At 41.5% G+C, this 21,207-nt stretch overlaps 2 protein-coding genes across 3 annotated transcripts in view; one reads left to right on the top strand and one right to left on the bottom strand.

The window, feature by feature from the left end:
- LOC307016986 (collagen alpha-1(XII) chain-like) overlaps positions 1-15,917 on the bottom strand; it is a 32,437-nt gene extending 16,520 nt beyond the window's left edge. For both annotated transcript variants that reach the window (XM_079646400.1, XM_079646399.1), the window contains exons 1-8: positions 15,758-15,917; positions 14,916-15,025; positions 13,282-13,431; positions 10,767-10,886; positions 10,087-10,251; positions 9,723-9,869; positions 5,968-6,113; positions 3,781-3,898 (exon numbers count right to left, since the gene is read on the bottom strand). In XM_079646400.1, the coding sequence (XP_079502526.1) occupies positions 3,781-3,898; positions 5,968-6,113; positions 9,723-9,869; positions 10,087-10,251; positions 10,767-10,886; positions 13,282-13,431; positions 14,916-14,985 (916 nt within the window). In that variant the 5' untranslated portion in view covers positions 14,986-15,025; positions 15,758-15,917. The remainder of the gene's footprint in view (positions 1-3,780; positions 3,899-5,967; positions 6,114-9,722; positions 9,870-10,086; positions 10,252-10,766; positions 10,887-13,281; positions 13,432-14,915; positions 15,026-15,757) is intronic.
- Positions 1-21,207, top strand: part of LOC307016992 (heterogeneous nuclear ribonucleoprotein Q-like) — a 144,781-nt gene that overhangs the window by 16,530 nt on the left and 107,044 nt on the right. The window lies entirely within an intron of this gene.

Here is a 21,207-nt window from a genome sequence, read left to right on the forward strand (position 1 = left end):
AGAAGAGACATGAAGAAGAGGGGACACATGCTGATGTAGAAGAGACATGGAGAAGAGGGGACACATGCTGATGTAGAAGAGACATGAAGAAGAGGGGACACATGTTGATGTAGAAGAGACATGGAGAAGAGGGGACACATGTTGATGTAGAAGAGACATGAAGAAGAGGGGACACATGTTGATGTAGAAGAGACATGGAGAAGAGGGGACACATGTTGATGTAGAAGAGACATGAAGAAGAGGGGACACATGCTGATGTAGAAGAGACATGAAGAAGAGGGGACACATGTTGATGTAGAAGAGACATGAAGAAGAGGGGACACATGTTGATGTAGAAGAGACATGAAGAAGAGGGGACACATGTTGATGTAGAAGAGACATGTAGAAGAGGGGACACATGTTGATGTAGAGGAGACATGAAGAAGAGGGGACACATGTTGATGTGGAAGAGACATGAAGAAGAGGGGACACATGTTGATGTAGAAGAGACATGGAGAAGAGGGGACACATGTTGATGTAGAAGAGACATGAAGAAGAGGGGACACATGTTGATGTAGAAGAGACATGAAGAAGAGGGGACACATGTTGATGTAGAAGAGACATGGAGAAGAGGGGACACATGTTGATGTAGAAGAGACATGAAGAAGAGGGGACACATGTTGATGTAGAAGAGACATGAAGAAGAGGGGACACATGTTGATGTAGAAGAGACATGAAGAAGAGGGGACACATGTTGATTTAGAAGAGACATGAAGAAGAGGGGACACATGTTGATGTAGAAGAGACATGAAGAAGAGGGGACACATGTTGATGTAGAAGAGACATGGAGAAGAGGGGACACATGTTGATGTAGAAGATACATGAAGAAGAGGGGACACATGTTGATGGAGAAGAGACATGGAGAAGAGGGGACACATGTTGATGTAGAAGAGACATGAAGAAGAGGGGACACATGTTGATGTAGAAGAGACATGAAGAAGAGGGGACACATGTTGATGTAGAAGAGACATGAAGAAGAGGGGACACATGTTGATGTAGAAGAGACATGTAGAAGAGGGGACACATGTTGATGTAGAGGAGACATGAAGAAGAGGGGACACATGTTGATGTAGAAGAGACATGAAGAAGAGGGGACACATGTTGATGTAGAAGAGACATGAAGAAGAGGGGACACATGTTGATGTAGAAGAGACATGGAGAAGAGGGGACACATGTTGATGTAGAAGAGACATGAAGAAGAGGGGACACATGTTGATGTAGAAGAGACATGGAGAAGAGGGGACACATGTTGATGTAGAAGAGACATGAAGAAGAGGGGACACATGTTGATGTAGAAGAGACATGAAGAAGAGTGGACACATGTTGATGTAGAAGAGACATGGAGAAGAGGGGACACATGTTGATGTAGAAGAGACATGAAGAAGAGTGGACACATGTTGATGTAGAAGAGACATGAAGAAGAGGGGACACATGTTGATGTAGAAGAGACATGAAGAAGAGGGGACACATGTTGATGTAGAAGAGACATGGAGAAGAGGGGACACATGTTGATGTAGAAGAGACATGAAGAAGAGGGGACACATGTTGATGTAGAAGAGACATGGAGAAGAGGGGACACATGTTGATGTAGAAGAGACATGAAGAAGAGGGGACACATGTTGATGTAGAAGAGACATGAAGAAGAGGGGACACATGTTGATGTAGAAGAGACATGGAGAAGAGGGGACACATGTTGATGTAGAAGAGACATGGAGAAGAGGGGACACATGTTGATGTAGAAGAGACATGGAGAAGAGGGGACACATGTTGATTTAGAAGAGACATGGAGAAGAGGGGACACATGTTGATGTAGAAGAGACATGAAGAAGAGGGGACACATGTTGATGTAGAAGAGACATGGAGAAGAGGGGACACATGTTGATGTAGAAGAGACATGAAGAAGAGGGGACACATGTTGATGTAGAAGAGACATGTTGAAGAGGGGACACATGTTGATGTAGAAGAGACATGAAGAAGAGGGGACACATGTTGATGTAGAAGAGACATGAAGAAGAGGGGACACATGTTGATGTAGAAGAGACATGGAGAAGAGGGGACACATGTTGATGTAGAAGAGACATGGAGAAGAGGGGACACATGTTGATGTAGAAGAGACATGAAGAAGAGGGGACACGTGTTGATGTAGAAGAGACATGAAGAAGAGGGGACACATGTTGATGTAGAAGAGACATGAAGAAGAGGGGACACATGTTGATGTAGAAGAGACATGAAGAAGAGGGGACACATGTTGATGTAGAAGAGACATGAAGAAGAGGGGACACATGTTGATGTAGAAGAGACATGTTGAAGAGGGGACACATGTTGATGTAGAAGAGACATGAAGAAGAGGGGACACATGTTGATGTAGAAGAGACATGAAGAAGAGGGGACACATGTTGATGTAGAAGAGACATGAAGAAGAGGGGACACATGTTGATGTAGAAGAGACATGAAGAAGAGGGGACACATGTTGATGTAGAAGAGACATGTTGAAGAGGGGACACATGTTGATGTAGAAGAGACATGAAGAAGAGGGGACACATGTTGATGTAGAAGAGACATGAAGAAGAGGGGACACATGTTGATGTAGAAGAGACATGGAGAACAGGGGACACATGTTGATGTAGAAGAGACATGGAGAAGAGGGGACACATGTTGATGTAGAAGAGACATGAAGAAGAGGGGACACATGTTGATGTAGAAGAGACATGAAGAAGAGGGGACACATGTTGATGTAGAAGAGACATGAAGAAGAGGGGACACATGTTGATGTAGAAGAGACATGAAGAAGAGGGGACACATGTTGATGTAGAAGAGACATGAAGAAGAGGGGACACATGTTGATGTAGAAGAGACATGGAGAAGAGGGGACACATGTTGATGTAGAAGAGACATGGAGAAGAGGGGACACATGTTGATGTAGAAGAGACATGAAGAAGAGGGGACACATGTTGATGTAGAAGAGACATGTTGAAGAGGGGACACATGTTGATGTAGAAGAGACATGAAGAAGAGGGGACACATGTTGATGTAGAAGAGACATGAAGAAGAGGGGACACATGTTGATGTAGAAGAGACATGAAGAAGAGGGGACACATGTTGATGTAGAAGAGACATGAAGAAGAGGGGACACATGTTGATGTAGAAGAGACATGTTGAAGAGGGGACACATGTTGATGTAGAAGAGACATGAAGAAGAGGGGACACATGTTGATGTAGAAGAGACATGGAGAACAGGGGACACATGTTGATGTAGAAGAGACATGGAGAAGAGGGGACACATGTTGATGTAGAAGAGACATGAAGAAGAGGGGACACATGTTGATGTAGAAGAGACATGAAGAAGAGGGGACACATGTTGATGTAGAAGAGACATGGAGAACAGGGGACACATGTTGATGTAGAAGAGACATGGAGAAGAGGGGACACATGTTGATGTAGAAGAGACATGAAGAAGAGGGGACACATGTTGATGTAGAAGAGACATGAAGAAGAGGGGACACATGTTGATGTAGAGAGACATGGAGAAGAGGGGACACATGTTGATGTAGAAGAGACATGGAGAAGAGGGGACACATGTTGATGTAGAGAGACATGGAGAAGAGGGGACACATGTTGATGTAGAAGAGACATGAAGAAGAGGGGACACATGTTGATGTAGAAGAGACATGGAGAAGTGGATTTTGCATAATAGGTGACCTTTAACCTCACTTTCACTTTAATGATCAAATCGTGACTCACAGGTGACCCCTGTCCCCCCAAGGCCCTCTCCATGGAGAGCGTACAGACTGATGGAGTACGCCGTGCTGGGAGTCAGCTGCACCAGCTGGACGTTGGTCACCTCTCCTCCAACACGAATCTGCACAGCAACAGAGAAAAGACATGTGAGAGAGTCTTCTGTTTTACTGACATCCTTTCTGAACAAACCAGACTCTGATCCACCTGTGAAGAACACACACACACACACACACACACACACACACACACACACACACACACACACACACACACACACACACACACACACACACACACACACACACACACACACACACACACACACACACACACACACACACACACACACACTTATTAAAGATGGCGTATATAAATCACATATTGCACATAGTTTGACGGTGTTTAACAGCAGCAAGTTACACAATCTACAAAATACAAGATACGTACCTTGTAACAGTAACAAGGTTTAGCAGCCAGGTATAAATTACACAGTTATTAACGGCATATATATATTGCACATATTGCACATATTGCACAAAGTTGGTTTGTATTTAGCAGCAAGGGGTGTTATAGTCTGTGTTGTGGTGTGTGGAGGAGGGTCTACGAGGGGCTCTGCTGGTTGTAAAGTCTGACCGCTGCACGTATCTCTCCGTGTGACAGGTGGGGTGCAGCAGCCTGTCGCTGGAGGTGCTGCACAGTGAGGACAGGGTGAGTGGCCTGTGTTCATCGTCCATAACATACGCCTGCCCATACCATAACCCCACCACCACCATGGGCCACTCGATTTACAACATTACCCTAACCCTAACCCTAACCCTAACCCTCACACCAGATACTGACTGGTTTTCGGACCCCCCCAGACCCCCCCAATAAAGCAAAACTGCACGTTTCAGAGTGGCCTTTTATAGTGGCCAGCCTAAGGCACACCTGTGCAATAATCATGCTGTCTAATCAGCATCTTGATATGCCTCACCTGCGAGGTGGGATGGATTATCTCGGCAAAGGAGAAGTGCTCACTATCACAGATTTTTTCAGATTTGTGAACAATATTTGAGAGAAATGGTTATTTTGTGTTTATAGAAAATGTTTTAGATCTTTGAGTTCATCTCATGAAAAACGGGAGCAAAAACCAAAGTGTTGCGTCTATATTTTTGTTCAGTGTATTTTGGGGACTCTCATATGGGGACAATGTGTTGTATGGCTAATCTTAGGATAACAGTTGTTTTCCCAATACCTACTTAGTCTCCCATCATTTAAAAGCAGAGGTAAGTCAAAGTTCAATGGCGTTTAGCCAACTTGTTTTGCTGACATTGTGGGGACCATTTGTTATCTGGCACTTTATGGGGACTCTCATATGGGGACAAAAAATACAAAAATGTGTGTATCAGTACTTTACTTATAGGGTATTGTTGATCATATGTTGGTACCCCAGATAAATTATTCCATTTTAGTAATTGCACTTTTTTGTTTTATGACTAAGCTTAGGATAACAGTTATATTCCCAATACATACTTACTTTCCCATCATTTAAAAGCAGAGGTAAGTCCAAGTAAGGTTCAATGGAGTTTTAGTGTACTTGTTTTGATGGCATAGTGGGGACCATTTGGTAACAGGGACTTTATATAGGGACTCACATTGAGGGACAAAATACTGGTACCCCAGATAAATTATTCCATTGTAGCAAGTAAAGTTCAAGTTCCCGATAAATACTTAGTTTCCCATCATTTAAAAGCGGAGGTAAGTCCAAGTAAGGTTCAATGGTGTTTTAGCGTACTTGTTTTGCTGACATCATGGGGACCATTTGTTATCAGGCACTTTATGGGGACTCTCATACGGGGACAATATGTTGGTATAAATTATTCCATTTGAGTAATTATACTTTTAGTTTTATGGCTAAACTTAGGATAAAAGTTATATTCCCAATAAATACTAAATAAGGTTCAATGGTGTTTTAGCAAACTTGTTTTGCTGACATTGTGGGGATCATTTGTTAACAGGCACTTTATGGGGACTCTCATTGAGGGACACAATACTGGTATGCAAGGTAAATTCCCTCCATTTTAATGATAGTTCTTTTTTTTTGGCTAAGTTTAGGGTAAAAGTCACATGTCCCTCATTTGGCTTGTCATTAGTTCCACCTTATCCCCTGAAAACCTGACAAGTTGGATTTAAAAGGTCTCGTTACTCTACCGCTTGCTCCAGCTGAGGCTCGGTGGCGTTGGTGGGTCTGTAAAGTATCATATATCCCGCCGCTCCCTCCGCCGCCCCCCATGTCACCTTCATGGTGGTCGAGGTCTCATCGTACACATTCATGTTCTTCGCGGCTGAAAACGGCACTGAGGCGACAAAAACACAAAGTCAGAGCGGTGAAAAGCACAATGTTACAGGCAAACGTTCATCTTTTTGTCTTGGTTCGATGTTTTAATAGTACAAATCCAATGCTTAGATGTATTTTGAAGTATCTGAAGAATATTTCTTGGACTAAAAGACTGACTGAGTGGGATGGGAATGACATTCTTCCTGATATTTGATATTTGGAGGTGGTTTTGGCACAGAGAAATTGATAATGATACAAACAGGCGAGAAACATCAAGGTCATATTTTAGAAAATCCCAGAAAGTCCCAAAGAGATCATCGAGTTTAATGCTTTTTGGTGTGCAGAATATCGAGTATCACATTGTCCAGAAACAGCTTCTGGTTTTTAAAGGATTTTTTTCTGGGCTCAAGGATATTTCTGCTGGATCAATCAGATTGGTTGGATGTTATAACAAGGTTTGTAACAGGGTTTTTATATGTGAGAGAATGTCAAAAACACACACGGAAAGCATTGCTAGAAAAAAAACTGATGCCCATTGAATAAAAAAGTCTAAATAAGTTGGTTTACACCATATTAGCAAGTTGATTTAAAATCCTTTTTTTCTACGGGACACACAGACAAATCAATTTCTCACTCATTTTGGAAAACAAATCTATATATTGTATGTTAGTCATATAATTAAAAGGGTTCATAACATACATTTCAAGTACTCTCCAGGCCCAATTCATTTAAATTTAAGGACCCAACATTGAATGGTTTCTGACACAAACCAAGATGGGAAGGTGTTGAGTTAAAAAATTGACAAGACTGTGGGAAACAGACATCTAAACTTAGCCTATTAAGTAAAAAAAAGTAAAACAAACGGACTCCAGTTTTCCTTTAATGCAGACAAACTATTTATGTCTATTATGATATATATTTATATTTTATTGACCAACCTTCAAGGACCCATAGGAACCATTGAAAGCAAGCCTTGGTTCAAAAGCTGGAAAATTGGATGAACATTTTGATTTCTTCCAAATTATCTGGTCGCTTTTTTGCATGATTTATCTGTTTTATTTCTTCTATGTCCTATATATTCATGTTGCTCTGTTGGAGGAGCCTGGGACTTCAGTTTTTTATATCTACACTGTAGCTAATGGGCAAATGACAATAAAAACTTGAATCTTGAAAAATCCCTTTTGTATTTCCTCCTAGTTTCCATCACAAGAAAGAATAATAGAGTCAAATTCATCATATTTTCGGAATTAATCATCTGTGCCTATTTATCAAAACTGCATTTCATTTACTGAAACAATTTTTAACTGTCATTTTTTTAACTTTTTATTTTTGTATGCTTTATTTTTTTTTCATTTCTTTCGACATGTCACCTTTTTCACTTTTTTGATCTGTTTTCCGACAGTATTCTTCTTCTCAAACGGTCATTAGTTCCACCATCTGCACCGGGTAAAAGCAGATGTGATTTACCGAGAAGTATCATCATGTCTTTACTCTGACTAAAGGAACATGTCGTCCCTCATAAGCAGATAAACGCTCACGCCCTCGAGCATCTGTAAAACGAAATGAAAGCCAAAGTAAACATTTCCTAAATGTATGGTTGTCAGAGTTAAGTGTGTTGGCTTTTTTTAAAGTCCGGAAAAGTATAATTTACTTAAAAGCTGACGACGTTTCCACCTGACTTCCAACACAGGTAACGACTGGAGGTGTACATCTGACTCAGCGCTGATTAAAGAAGAAACTGGAATGACAGCCGAAAGCGACGGCAGCTCCGGCTTCATTTCAATAATGACGTCCTTAAAGACGTCTTCAAAATTTGAAGAGAGTCGATTTTTTATTTATTAAAAGGCAGAATTGTGCATTTACTTTAAATTTGACCATTTTTGGTGTGCCTCCTGGGGAAAGGAAACACCACATAAAGACATATATTAAAATATAATCTAAATCTACAGAAAGATTCAATATTTTCTAAGATTTTAAAGTCCTCCAATGATATCTGGATTAAATTCACAGATTTAGAATGAAAACATTTGGAAAAATACATATTATACAGATGTTAATTTGTTCCAAATGTTCTTGGTGTGGATATAACGGAATCGCTCTTACACATAACCATTAAGCCTCCGTTTAAGAAATCGCTAAAATATTTTGAAAAAATTGGCAATAATCGCACTTTTCAAGCAGAATTGCACATATTCGTCAATGGTAACACAAATATTTAGGTTTAATCGATAAATAAAAGTGTGTTTTGTAAAGTTATAGCCTCAATAAAGCAGCCAAGATGCTTTACTGTCAGAAAACTCCCTTTTAAAATCATGATATCTAAATCTAACACAGTGTTTTTAAACACGAGTATCTGTACTTCTACTTGAGTAAAGGATGTGTGTACTTCTACTTGAGTAAAGGATGTGTGTACTTCTACTTGAGTAAAGAATGTGTGCACTTCTACTTGAGGAAAGGATGTGTGTATTTCTACTTGAGTAAAGGATGTGTGTATTTCTACTTGAGTAAAGGATGTGTGTACTGCTACGTGAGGAAAGGATGTGTGTACTTCTACTTGAGTAAAGGATGTGTGTACTGCTACGTGAGGAAAGGATGTGTGTATTTCTACTTGAGTAAAGGATGTGTGTACTTCTACTTGAGTAAAGGATGTGTGTACTGCTACTTGAGTAAAGGATGTGTGTACTTCTACTTGAGTAAAGGATGTGTGTTCTTCTACTTGAGTAAAGGATGTGTGTACTTCTACTTGAGTAAAGGATGTGTGTACTTCTACTTGAGGAAAGGATGTTTGTACTTCTGCTTGAGTAAAGGATGTGTGTACTTCTACTTGAGTAAAGGATGTGTGTACTTCTACTTGAGTAAAGGATGTGTGTTCTTCTACTTGAGTAAAGGATGTGTGTACTTCTACTTGAGTAAAGGATGTGTGTACTTCTACTTGATTAAAGGATGTGTGTAGTTCTACTTGAGTAAAGGATGTGTGTAGTTCAACTTGAGTAAAGGATGTGTGTACTTCTACTTGAGTAAATTATGTGTGTACTTCTACTTGAGTAAAGGATGTGTGTACTTCTACTTGAGTAAAGGATGTGTGTACTTCTACTTGAGTAAAGGATGTGTGTACTTCTACTTGAGTAAAGGATGTGTGTACTTCTACTTGATTAAAGGATGTGTGTAGTTCTACTTGAGTAAAGGATGTGTGTAGTTCTACTTGAGTAAAGGATGTGTGTACTTCTACTTGAGTAAATTATGTGTGTACTTCTACTTGAGTAAAGGATGTGTGTACTTCTACTTGAGTAAAGGATGTGTGTACTTCTACTTGAGTAAAGGATGTGTGTAGTTCTACTTGAGTAAAGGAAGTGTGTACTTCTACTTAAGTAAAGGATGTGTGTACTTCTACTTGAGTAAAGGATGTGTGTACGTCTTTCTTGAGTAAAGAATGTGTGTACTTCTACTTGAGTAAAGGATGTGTGTAGTTCTACTTGAGTAAAGGAAGTGTGTACTTCTACTTAAGTAAAGGATGTGTGTACTTCTACTTGAGTAAAGGATGTGTGTACGTCTTTCTTGAGTAAAGAATGTGTGTACTTCTACTTGAGTAAAGGATGTGTGTACTCCTGCCTCTCTGCTCTCTTCCTACCTGGACCCTTGACGCTGTTACACAGGTTGATGGTGAGCTCGTCCACGATGTCCACCAGGAACTTGAAGTCGTTCACGTTGTACATGTGGATGTCGTCGGGGTCCGAGGCGATCGACCTCAACTCGCCCTCATCGGCGTTCTTCACACCTGAGACGGAGAAAGATAGGAGTCAGAAGTGTGTTGGAAATTAGAGCCTAAAATCAAGACGAACGTGAAATAAAGGAATCAAATATAATCTGTTTTTGTGACATTTACATTATTTGATATGACCTTATTTACAAACAGCTTCTTCTTGTTGCATTTTACAACTGTGTTATTTCCATAAATTCTTGTTAGTTGCGTGTTTTAATAAATACCACCGTACCGACTGCGTAGAGCTCGATGCCGTTCTCTCTCAGGCTCTGCGATGTGAACACGATTTCGTCCTGAGACTTTCCGTCAGTGATCAGGATGCCAATTTTTCGGGAGTTTTCACGCATCCCCGCGCTGGTTTGGAAGTTATTCTGCAGGATGAAGTTCAGCGCCATCCCTGTGTGAAATACAAATAAAGAGTTTAACCTCCAAACTTCAGACTGCATTAAATAACAGTCAAAACAAACTATATTTGTGTATTTTCAAAAAAAGTGCTTTACAAAAATGGAAAATAGACAAGGAATTAATATAAAAACAGGATAAGAGATGCCATTAAATATATACATTTAAATAAATATATATATCATATATATTTTCTAAAGTCAAAAAGCCAAACCTTCAGGGGCTTTGAACCAACATTCAACATAATTTCCATTCATTACAGTATTACCAAAACAATCTTTAAATCTGAGTTAGTACATACATTTTCTCATAGTAACAATATTTGTACAAATACAAAACATCTAACTAGTAATGTAGACTGCAAAAAAAAAGTTCCCATACATTTTTGGGGTAAAACTCATATTTCTCTCACATAAAATCAACTTTTTGAGGGGTAAAAGCATCTTCAGCTAATAAGTACATTCCGTAGGATTAGGCCGGGTTGGGGTCTCGATTTGTTGTTAAACGTACCTGTCATGGTGTTTCCTCCTTTGTACGGCAGTTTAGCAATGGCATCCAGCAGCGAGGCCTTGGTGCTATGAGCGTTCAGGTGCCACTCGGTTTTTGGGTCTCCACTGTACTGAGCCAGACCTGAAGCAGGACAAAAAACCAAGGACACAACAAACTGTCTTTAGAATGAACTTATTTACAGGTTTGCAAATAAAAAAACTGCAGCATTTAGGCTTCTCGTCTGCAGGTTCAATGGATTTCTGAATGTGATTTTGGTTGTTAGCCTGAAATAAGGATTCTACGACATAAATACGTCAGTAAATACCCCACTGGTGAATTTAAAACGTAGGTTGCTAACAAATGTCTAAATTAGACGACTAAACGTCATCACACCCAACATTAGCTTCCTTTAGCTTAGCGGTGGTGACGTGAAGTCATGTGACCGTGCTGTAGTTCCTTTATAGCCCAACATTAGCCTCCTTTAGCTTAGCGGTGGTGACGTGAAGTCATGTGACCGTGCTGTAGTTCCTTTATAGCCCAACATTAGCCTCCATTAGCTTAGCGGTGGTGACGTGAAGTCATGTGACCGTGCTGTAGTTCCTTTATAGCCCAACATTAGCCTCCTTTAGCTTAGCGGTGGTGACGTGAAGTCATGTGACCGTGCTGTAGTTCCTTTATAGCCCAACATTAGCCTCCTTTAGCTTAGCGGTGGTGACGTGAAGTCATGTGACCGTGCTGTAGTTCCTTTATAGCCCAACATTAGCCACCTTTAGCTTAGCGGTGGTGAAGTCATGTGACCGTGCTGTAGTTCCTTTATAGCCCAACATTAGCCTCCTTTAGCTTAGCGGTGGTGACGTGAAGTCATGTGACCGTGCTGTAGTTCCTTTATAGCCCAACATTAGCCTCCATTAGCTTAGCGGTGGTGACGTGAAGTCATGTGACCGTGCTGTAGTTCCTTTATAGCCCAACATTAGCCTCCTTTAGCTTAGTGGTGGTGACGTGAAGTCATGTGACCGTGCTGTAGTTCCTTTATAGCCCAACATTAGCCTCCTTTAGCTTAGTGGTGGTGACGTGAAGTCATGTGACCGTGCTGTAGTTCCTTTATAGCCCAACATTAGCCTCCTTTAGCTTAGCGGTGGTGACGTGAAGTCATGTGACCGTGCTGTAGTTCCTTTATAGCCCAACATTAGCCTCCTTTAGCTTAGCGGTGGTGACGTGAAGTCATGTGACCGTGCTGTAGTTCCTTTATAGCCCAACATTAGCCTCCTTTAGCTTAGCGGTGGTGATGTGAAGTCATGTGACCGTGCTGTAGTTCCTTTATAGCCCAACATTAGCCTCCTTTAGCTTAGCGGTGGTGACATGAAGTCATGTGACCGTGCTGTAGTTCCTTTATAGCCCAACATTAGCCTCCTTTAGCTTAGCGGTGGTGACGTGAAGTCATGTGACCATGCTGTAGTTCCTTTATAACCCAACATTAGCCTCCATTAGCTTAGCGGTGGTGACGTGAAGTCATGTGACCGTGCTGTAGTTCCTTTATAGCTCAACATTAGCCTCCATTAGCTTAGCGGTGGTGACATGAAGTCATGTGACCGGGCTGTAGTTCTTTTATAGCCCAACATTAGCCTCCTTTAGCTTAGCGGTGGTGACGTGAAGTCATGTGACCATGCTGTAGTTCCTTTATAGCCCAACATTAGCCTCCTTTAGCTTAGCGGTGGTGACGTGAAGTCATGTGACCGTGCTGTAGTTCCTTTATAGCCCAACATTAGCCTCCATTAGCTTAGCGGTGGTGACGTGAAGTCATGTGACCGTGCTGTAGTTCCTTTATAGCCCAACATTAGCCTCCTTTAGCTTAGCGGTGGTGACATGAAGTCATGTGACCGTGCTGTAGTTCCTTTATAGCCCAACATTAGCCTCCTTTAGCTTAGCGGTGGTGACGTGAAGTCATGTGACCGTGCTGTAGTTCCTTTATAGCCCAACATTAGCCGCCTTTAGCTTAGCGGTGGTGACGTGAAGTCATGTGACCGTGCTGCAGTTACTTTATAGCCCAACATTAGCCTCCTTTAGCTTAGCGGTGGTGACGTGAAGTCATGTGACCGTGCTGTAGTTCCTTTATAGCCCAACATTAGCCTCTTTTAGCTTAGCGGTGGTGACGTGAAGTCATGTGACCGTGCTGTAGTTCCTTTATAGCCCAACATTAGCCTCCTTTAGCTTAGCGGTGGTGACGTGAAGTCATGTGACCGTGCTGTAGTTCCTTTATAGCCCAACGTTAGCCACCTTTAGCTTAGCGGTGGTGACGTGAAGTCATGTGACCGTGCTCCAACATTAGCTTTTTACTTCAGGAAATCATAAAGTGGTGTTAATATGTGGAGATTATCCTGCTGAACTAAACGTGTAAGTATCATAAACGTTTCTTTCGTATTTACTGCAGTAATCCAAAATCCCATTGAACCAGGGAGATGCTTGAGGAACCAACACAGAAATACAACATCTCTGTACACCTTTATAGAGATAGAGATAGATTGCTGTGAGATATTACCGATCTGCACTCTGTCAGGGCTGATGTCGAACACGCTGACCATGCGAGCGATGAAGTTTCTGAGGATTTTGAAGTTGATGCGCCCGACGCTCCAGGAGCCGTCGACCAGCAGCACGAGATCTCCTTGAGCTGTGGTATTACACTTCGTGTCTGCAGAGAAACAGTGAGGAAGAGGGGGGAGGATAAGAAAGAGACTCCTGGTACAACAAAGACAACCACCATGATTTGTATATGAGGAGTTAGAGACAGATGTATGTGGGGAAAGTGAGAGGAAAAGAGCATCACAAGTTGAAGATGTTTACACCACAGAAACAGATCACAATCATGTGTCCTAAAATATTGTGAAGCCGAGACTCGAGGTCAAGGCTTGACCGTGAAGAGGGGGAAGGGACAGGACGTCAGAAATGGAGGAACCACCAACCTGGTGAATCAATTCAAGGGCCGCTGCTTCTGTTTCCAAATGGACAAAAACTACCCAAAGAAACTCCAGCACTTACACACACATGGACACACACACTTGAACACACACTTTCTTACATTCGGAGCTTTTCTTTGAAGCTTTCGACCTCCGAGGCTGCTTTTATTTTGCAATGTATCACCTGAAGTGTGACAGTCCTTAAAGCAGAGGACTTCCTTTTGAGAGATCATTCTTTTTTCCAGCCTCAACAAGTCTAAGTATTCCACACGCTATCATATATACGACCCCATTATGATGCCTTTGCTTTGAAAGGGGCCCTTTCTGCTTCAGTTGTAAATATTTGATTATAAGCAAGGGCCCCCCCTGGTGTAAAACAGATGGAACTACATCTGTGTGAGGATGAAAAGATGTCCCATTTAACCCGTTCGTTTCAGCTCCACAGCCTCACATGGGATGCAGTAAAGGTTCAAACTCTTTTTTTTTTTACTTTACGAGTGATACAAATATTTGTTACTACAAGTTCTTAAGGAAACTGACACTGTTGGACTCGGTTCTAGTTTGACTTCTACCAGAAATAAAATGAAGTACTTTGACTGTGTACTTTGTGAGTATCCTCTGTCAGAGTCCCCTCCAAAGTACATAATGCATGTTTCCTGCTATATTTGATGAATGATAAAAAGACCATTTTAACTGTCATACTGTTTGACTTTAGTTCGAGACTTTACGAAAGACTTTACAGTCTTTTGAGATGGGTAAATGTGAATAAATGGCATTTTAGAAACTTGAAGTTGTTCTTTTATGGGAGCAAGGCAAAAGAGGTTAGCTTTTTTAACAGTATAACAATGTTCCCTCATAACGGTAGCTTTCTCGCCCTCTGTTAACTCTCTCGTGGCTAAAAAACACTTCTGAAGCGCTACTACTTTGACCAAATGAACTCCAATCCATAAATTCAACCCAGATATTTGAAGCTATTTCTCTGCAAGTAGAAATCTTGTGAATTCCTGATGGAAACTTGGGGGAAAAACATCAATGAAAAGGTTAAACAGAAGCTGAAACGGTGAAACAAATCAATCCACACATTCTCTTTCTCTGTGTGATTCTTTTATTCAGACTAAATACGCATCTACACATTGCAGAGGAAAGGCAGAGGAGAGAGGAGATGAAGAGAGAGGTGTTGGATCACAGAGAAGATGATGAAGAGGAAGAGCAGCTTTACCTGTGTCCTGGGCGTGAGAGGAGGACAGCAGCAGTGCCAGGAGGGCAGCCGCCACCAGAAACATCTTCATCTTCTTCCTCTTCCTCCGGCTCAGCAGCTCATGAAGGAGGCTGAGGAGGAACGAAGAGAGGCGGTTAAACCTTCAGCAAATCAGCCCGAGGCTGCAGAGCACCTTTGAGCAACCTGGATGTGAACCAGGAACCTCCAACACCTGCCTCGTGGAAATCTACCAGCAATCAGATGCTTAAAAATACACACAAAAAACGCAGGAATATATTTAAAAAAATCTGATTTCCATGATCCTTGGGCTCCTAACAGCTGTTCCCCAGAGACACGAAATGTTTTTTTACAAGATAGACTTTATGTTAATGTCCAAAAATCCACAATTTCAAAACTTCAAACCACCAACAAAGCAGTTTGAATGGATAACCTGTTAGAATAAAGGCGCACATCTGACTGTCTCTTCTCTTCCTGTGTTAAGTCTCCGTGTTTTCCCTCCTAAATCAGCCTGCCTGGATTCTGATCCAATCAAGTCCCTAATATCATATATCGCTGCTGATAAATAAACCCACTCTACCGGAGAGAACGTCTTTCACAAGTTCAGAAAACCCGAGCGTCAAATCCTCGCTCCGTGCGCAATTACGCACCGCGATTTCAAAGAATAGTCCACGCGATCCTCGAAATACTCCAAATGAAACTGGATGGTAACTGGAATATTAAAAACTATTAAGTCGAGGACTAAAACCACCTTAAAGCTGCAAGAAATACGGAATGCATGCGTCTTAAAAAGCACCAAAATAATTCAACTGGGAAGAGAAACGTAAAGATATCGCAGGACTGACCTATGGAGAAGACTGTAGAATTTCTCTCGGTTGGTTTAACGAAATGAAAAATGTGAAAGGTGGTAATCTCTCTGTTGCAGACCCTCAGCCTGAGGAGAGAGAAATGATCCGGAGAGCTTCTTGGTTCCCAGACGCGTCGGCGAGCCTCTTTCCAAATGGAACGAATCTGCACTCAATCTGGTACTTAACAGGGGGGAGTAACCCTCTCCAGAGTTACCCTCCCAGCGCTATTACGCAGCTGGGAGGGTTACTCTGAACATGCGGGAAGTAACTAAGTAGTTTTTAAGTACTTAAGTACAATTTTGAGCTCCTTGTACTTCGACTCCACTACAGTTCAGAGGTACATGGTGTACTTTTCCTCCACTACATGTATTTAATAACTTTAGTTACTTCACAGATGTGGATGAATGATGTGAAATATAACCAAGTGTTAAATCAGACTTTAGTTCCACCTGGAGTAAATTCACCAGCTACCCTGCAGTATACAAAGTCCTTCAAACTAGCTGCACCTTTACCAGCTTTGAGAACACTTTCATGATCAATCATTATAAAACATATCATATCTATTATTCTGAAATGGACCAATCTGCACAACGACTACTTTTACTGTCTTTCACTATATTTTGATGAGAATACTTTTCTACTTTCACTTGAGGAACATTTTGAATGCAGGACTTTTAGTGTAACAGAGTATTCCTACACTCTGGGACTTCTACTTTTACTCAAGTACAAGATCTGAGTACTTCTACTTTTACTCAAGTACAATATCTGAGTACTTCTACTTTTACTCAAGTACAAGATCTGAGTACTTCTACTTTTACTCAAGTACAAGATCTGAGTACTTCTACTTTGACTCAAGTACAATATCTGAGTACTTCTACTTTGACTCAAGTACAAGATCTGAGTACTTCTACTTTTACTCAAGTACAAGATCTGAGTACTTCTACTTTTACTTTTTTATCCATTACTCCCCAAGGCTGCTCTTACGACATGCAGCCGAGACAAAAAATGATGTGCAACCTCTGAAAGTGCTTACACACACACACACACACACACACACACACACACACACACACACACACACACACACACACACACACACACACACACACACACACACACACACACACACACACACACACACACACACACACACACACACACACACACACTCACACAGACTCGGAAACTTCGACATAGTTCTCTGCATTCCTTTCCGGTGATGGAGGGCTTCTGTGCGTCTCGGCCACAAGGAGACAGGAGATCTGCTTTTTTGGGAAGAGGGGGGATGACTGAGGCTTTTACCCCTTTTTCATTTGGTGAATCAAAGGGAAAATATTACACAGTCTGGTCAACTAAACCCCCCACAACTCAGACTTTCCCCCCCTGTAATGAATCATTCCGGTTTTCAGGGTCGGAGCAGAAGTTCCTCAGCCGGGTCTGATTAGGAGGAAACACAAATGTATGATAATTAAAATCATCCAAAGAAAGTCAACCATGCCCAAATCTAAAACAGCACCACTTCTGTACCGAGTTGAACAGAAAGGGACATAAGTTAGAAATGTGAGATCACTAAAAAGTACTAAATACGTCCGAGGTCATTTCCAAATGTGCAATCATAATACAAGAAGTAAAGAATGATGGATATAAAATCTGAAATATCACAAGGTTGTGATCCAAATTGGAAATCGATCCTAAAAATGTGATTTTGGTCTCCTATTATTTATTCATCCTACTTATATTTCATTTCTTTTAACCCCAAATCTGTTTGCTATGATACAAAACATTTACAGTTCCCCTAAAATGTGGACAAGGCCCCTCCAAAATGTGTGAGTTGTCACTAATTGAACTGTAAAAGCACATCAAAGTCCCTAAATTCTGGATCGCAGAACAATAAAGTGTTTTTTTTACAGTAGTACACCTAGAGATATGTTTATTTAGTTTTTACTATAAAACTAATAATAGCACCACTAAAGTGTGTTGCAGTCCATATTTGGGTCACAGAAATGCAGAAGAATTCCAACATTTTTGAAATATTTGGTCAAAATTGCTCCAAAATTGCCTTCAAAATCATAACGCAATTTGTGTTCGTGCCAAAAATGTTGGAAAAGCAACACCAACATGTCTGTTACTCTTGTTATAATTTAAAATATAAACTTTACATATCTTAACAAGTATTTAAATAAGTGGTCAAATGTGTTGAAGCACCCCAAACTTTGTGAATAGTCTCAATCATGTATGACTATTTGGCTAAAAACCAGTAACATTCACATTTACTTTTCTAAATCATGACAATGGCGCCCCCTGGTGGCTGAAAACACGGACACAATTTGCTGGTTATTGATCAAATTGAACAGGAGTGTTTTATTTGTTCCAGGCAGTTGTGAATAAAACAATCCATTTTGAAACCTCAGTCGTTTACATTTCAAAGTCATAACGTAAATGAATACCATTTCCAGAAAGCAGATTCCTAAACGCTAATAAGGGTTTTATTCATGAGTATAAAGTGTGTGTGTGTGTGTGTGTGTGTGTGTCTGTGTGTGTGTGTGTGTGTGTGTGTGTGTGTGTGTGTGTGTGTGTGTGTGTGTGTGTGGGGGGGGGGGGGTCTCCTCTGCACTCTCAGTTCAATTCTCTCACTCACACCAGTGCCTCACTCCCATCTCTCCGGGGCCTACAGCACCCGCCTCACCCGCAGAGACTAAAGATCAGTTTTTTACTCTCTCCCCTCTCTCCCCTCCCCACCTCTCCTCTCTCTCCCCTCCCTCCTCCCTCTTTTATAGGATATACATATTTTTATATATCTGTATTACTGTATACTTTTACATTCGGGATTGTTGGAAACGTCATTTCGATCTCTGTCCGTAAACACAAACTGAGTAAGATTGACATTAAAGTTGACTTTGATGAAAATTCAGAATCTGTCACTAGAGGGCGCTGTTTGCAAAGAAATGAACCAGGTATGTAGTTACAGGTATAAATGCCTGTGTGTGTGTGTGTGTGTGTGTGTGTGTGTGTGTGTGTGTGTGTGTGTGTGTGTGTGTGTGTGTGTGTGTGTGTGTGTGTGTGTGTGTGTGTGTGTATGTGTGTGTGTGTGTGTGTGTGTCCAATCTATGTTGTTGTGTTTGGAAAGTGTATGTGTCATGTGACTCCACCCAAATGCACACACTGATTTGATTGGATGTCTTTCAACCAATCACAGTGTTCCACATGATATAAAATGGACTCCAATAGAGCCACGCCCCCTTTTCAGTAAATATGGCCGACTTTGAGGCGATGAGGAAGTGCAAACACCTTTCTCCTGATTCTCTGTCTGTTACTTTTCAGACAGGTTTTTATAGAAATGGATCAGGACAAAAAGAGAGAGAATCTTTGTTCCTGCAACTTTCAGAGTCTCTGTCCACAGAGGGGACACATGTTGATGTAGAAGAGACATGAAGAAGAGGGGACACATGTTGATGTAGAAGAGACATGAGGAAGAGGGGACACATGTTGATGTAGAAAAGACATGGAGAAGAGGGGACACATGTTGATGTAGAAGAGACATGAAGAAGAGGGGACACATGTTGATGTAGAAGAGACATGAGGAAGAGGGGACACATGTTGATGTAGAAGAGACAAGGAGAAGAGGGGACACATGTTGATGTAGAAGAGACATGGAGAAGAGGGGACACATGTTGATGTAGAAAAGACATGGAGAAGAGGGGACACATGTTGATGTAGAAGAGACATGAAGAAGAGGGGACACATGTTGATGTAGAAGAGACATGAAGAAGAGGGGAAACGTGTTGATGTAGAAGAGACATGAAGAAGAGGGGACACCTGTTGATATAGAAGAGACATGGAGAAGAGGGGACACATGTTGATGTAGAAGAGACATGAAGAAGAGGGGACACATGTTGATGTAGAAGAGACATGAAGAAGAGGGGACACATGTTGATGTAGAAGAGACATGAAGAAGAGGGGACACATGTTGATGTAGAAGAGACATGAAGAAGAGGGGAAACGTGTTGATGTAGAAGAGACATGAAGAAGAGGGGACACCTGTTGATATAGAAGAGACATGGAGAAGAGGGGACACATGTTGATGTAGAAGAGACATGAAGAAGAGGGGACACATGTTGATGTAGAAGAGACATGAAGAAGAGGGGACACATGTTGATATAGAAGAGACATGGAGAAGAGGGGACACATGTTGATGTAGAAGAGACATGAAGAAGAGGGGACACATGTTGATGTAGAAGAGACATGAAGAAGAGGGGACACATGTTGATGTAGAAGAGACATGGAGAAGAGGGGACACATGTTGATGTAGAAGAGACATGAAGAAGAGGGGACACATGTTGATGTAGAAGAGACATGAAGAAGAGGGGACACATGTTGATGTAGAAGAGACATGAAGAAGAGGGGACACATGTTGATGTAGAAGAGACATGAGGAAGAGGGGACACATGTTGATGTAGAAAAGACATGGAGAAGAGGGGACACATGTTGATGTAGAAGAGACATGAAGAAGAGGGGACACATGTTGATGTAGAAGAGACATGAGGAAGAGGGGACACATGTTGATGTAGAAGAGACATGGAGAAGAGGGGACACATGTTGATGTAGAAGAGACATGGAGAAGAGGGGACACATGTTGATGTAGAAGAGACATGAAGAAGAGGGGACACATGTTGATGTAGAAGAGACATGGAGAAGAGGGGACACATGTTGATGTAGAAAAGACATGGAGAAGAGGGGACACATGTTGATGTAGAAGAGACATGGAGAAGAGGGGACACATGTTGATGTAGAAGAGACATGAAGAAGAGGGGACACATGTTGATGTAGAAGAGACATGGAGAAGAGGGGACACATGTTGATGTAGAAGAGACATGAAGAAGAGGGGACACATGTTGATGTAGAAGAGACATGAAGAAGAGGGGAAACGTGTTGATGTAGAAGAGACATGAAGAAGAGGGGACACATGTTGATATAGAAGAGACATGGAGAAGAGGGGACACATGTTGATGTAGAAGAGACATGAAGAAGAGGGGACACATGTTGATGTAGAAGAGACATGAAGAAGAGGGGACACATGTTGATGTAGAAGAGACATGAAGAAGAGGGGACACATGTTGATGTAGAAGAGACATGAAGAAGAGGGGACACATGTTGATATAGAAGAGACATGGAGAAGAGGGGACACATGTTGATGTAGAAGAGACATGAAGAAGAGGGGACACATGTTGATGTAGAAGAGACATGAAGAAGAGGGGACACATGTTGATGTAGAAGAGACATGGAGAAGAGGGGACACATGTTGATGTAGAAGAGACATGAAGAAGAGGGGACACATGTTGATGTAGAAGAGACATGAGGAAGAGGGGACACATGTTGATGTAGAGGAGACATGAAGAAGAGGGGACACATGTTGATGTAGAAGAGACATGAAGAAGAGGGGACACATG

This window comes from Notothenia rossii (genome assembly GCF_949606895.1).
Source record: "Notothenia rossii genome assembly, chromosome: 8".
Classification (NCBI taxonomy): domain Eukaryota; kingdom Metazoa; phylum Chordata; class Actinopteri; order Perciformes; family Nototheniidae; genus Notothenia; species Notothenia rossii.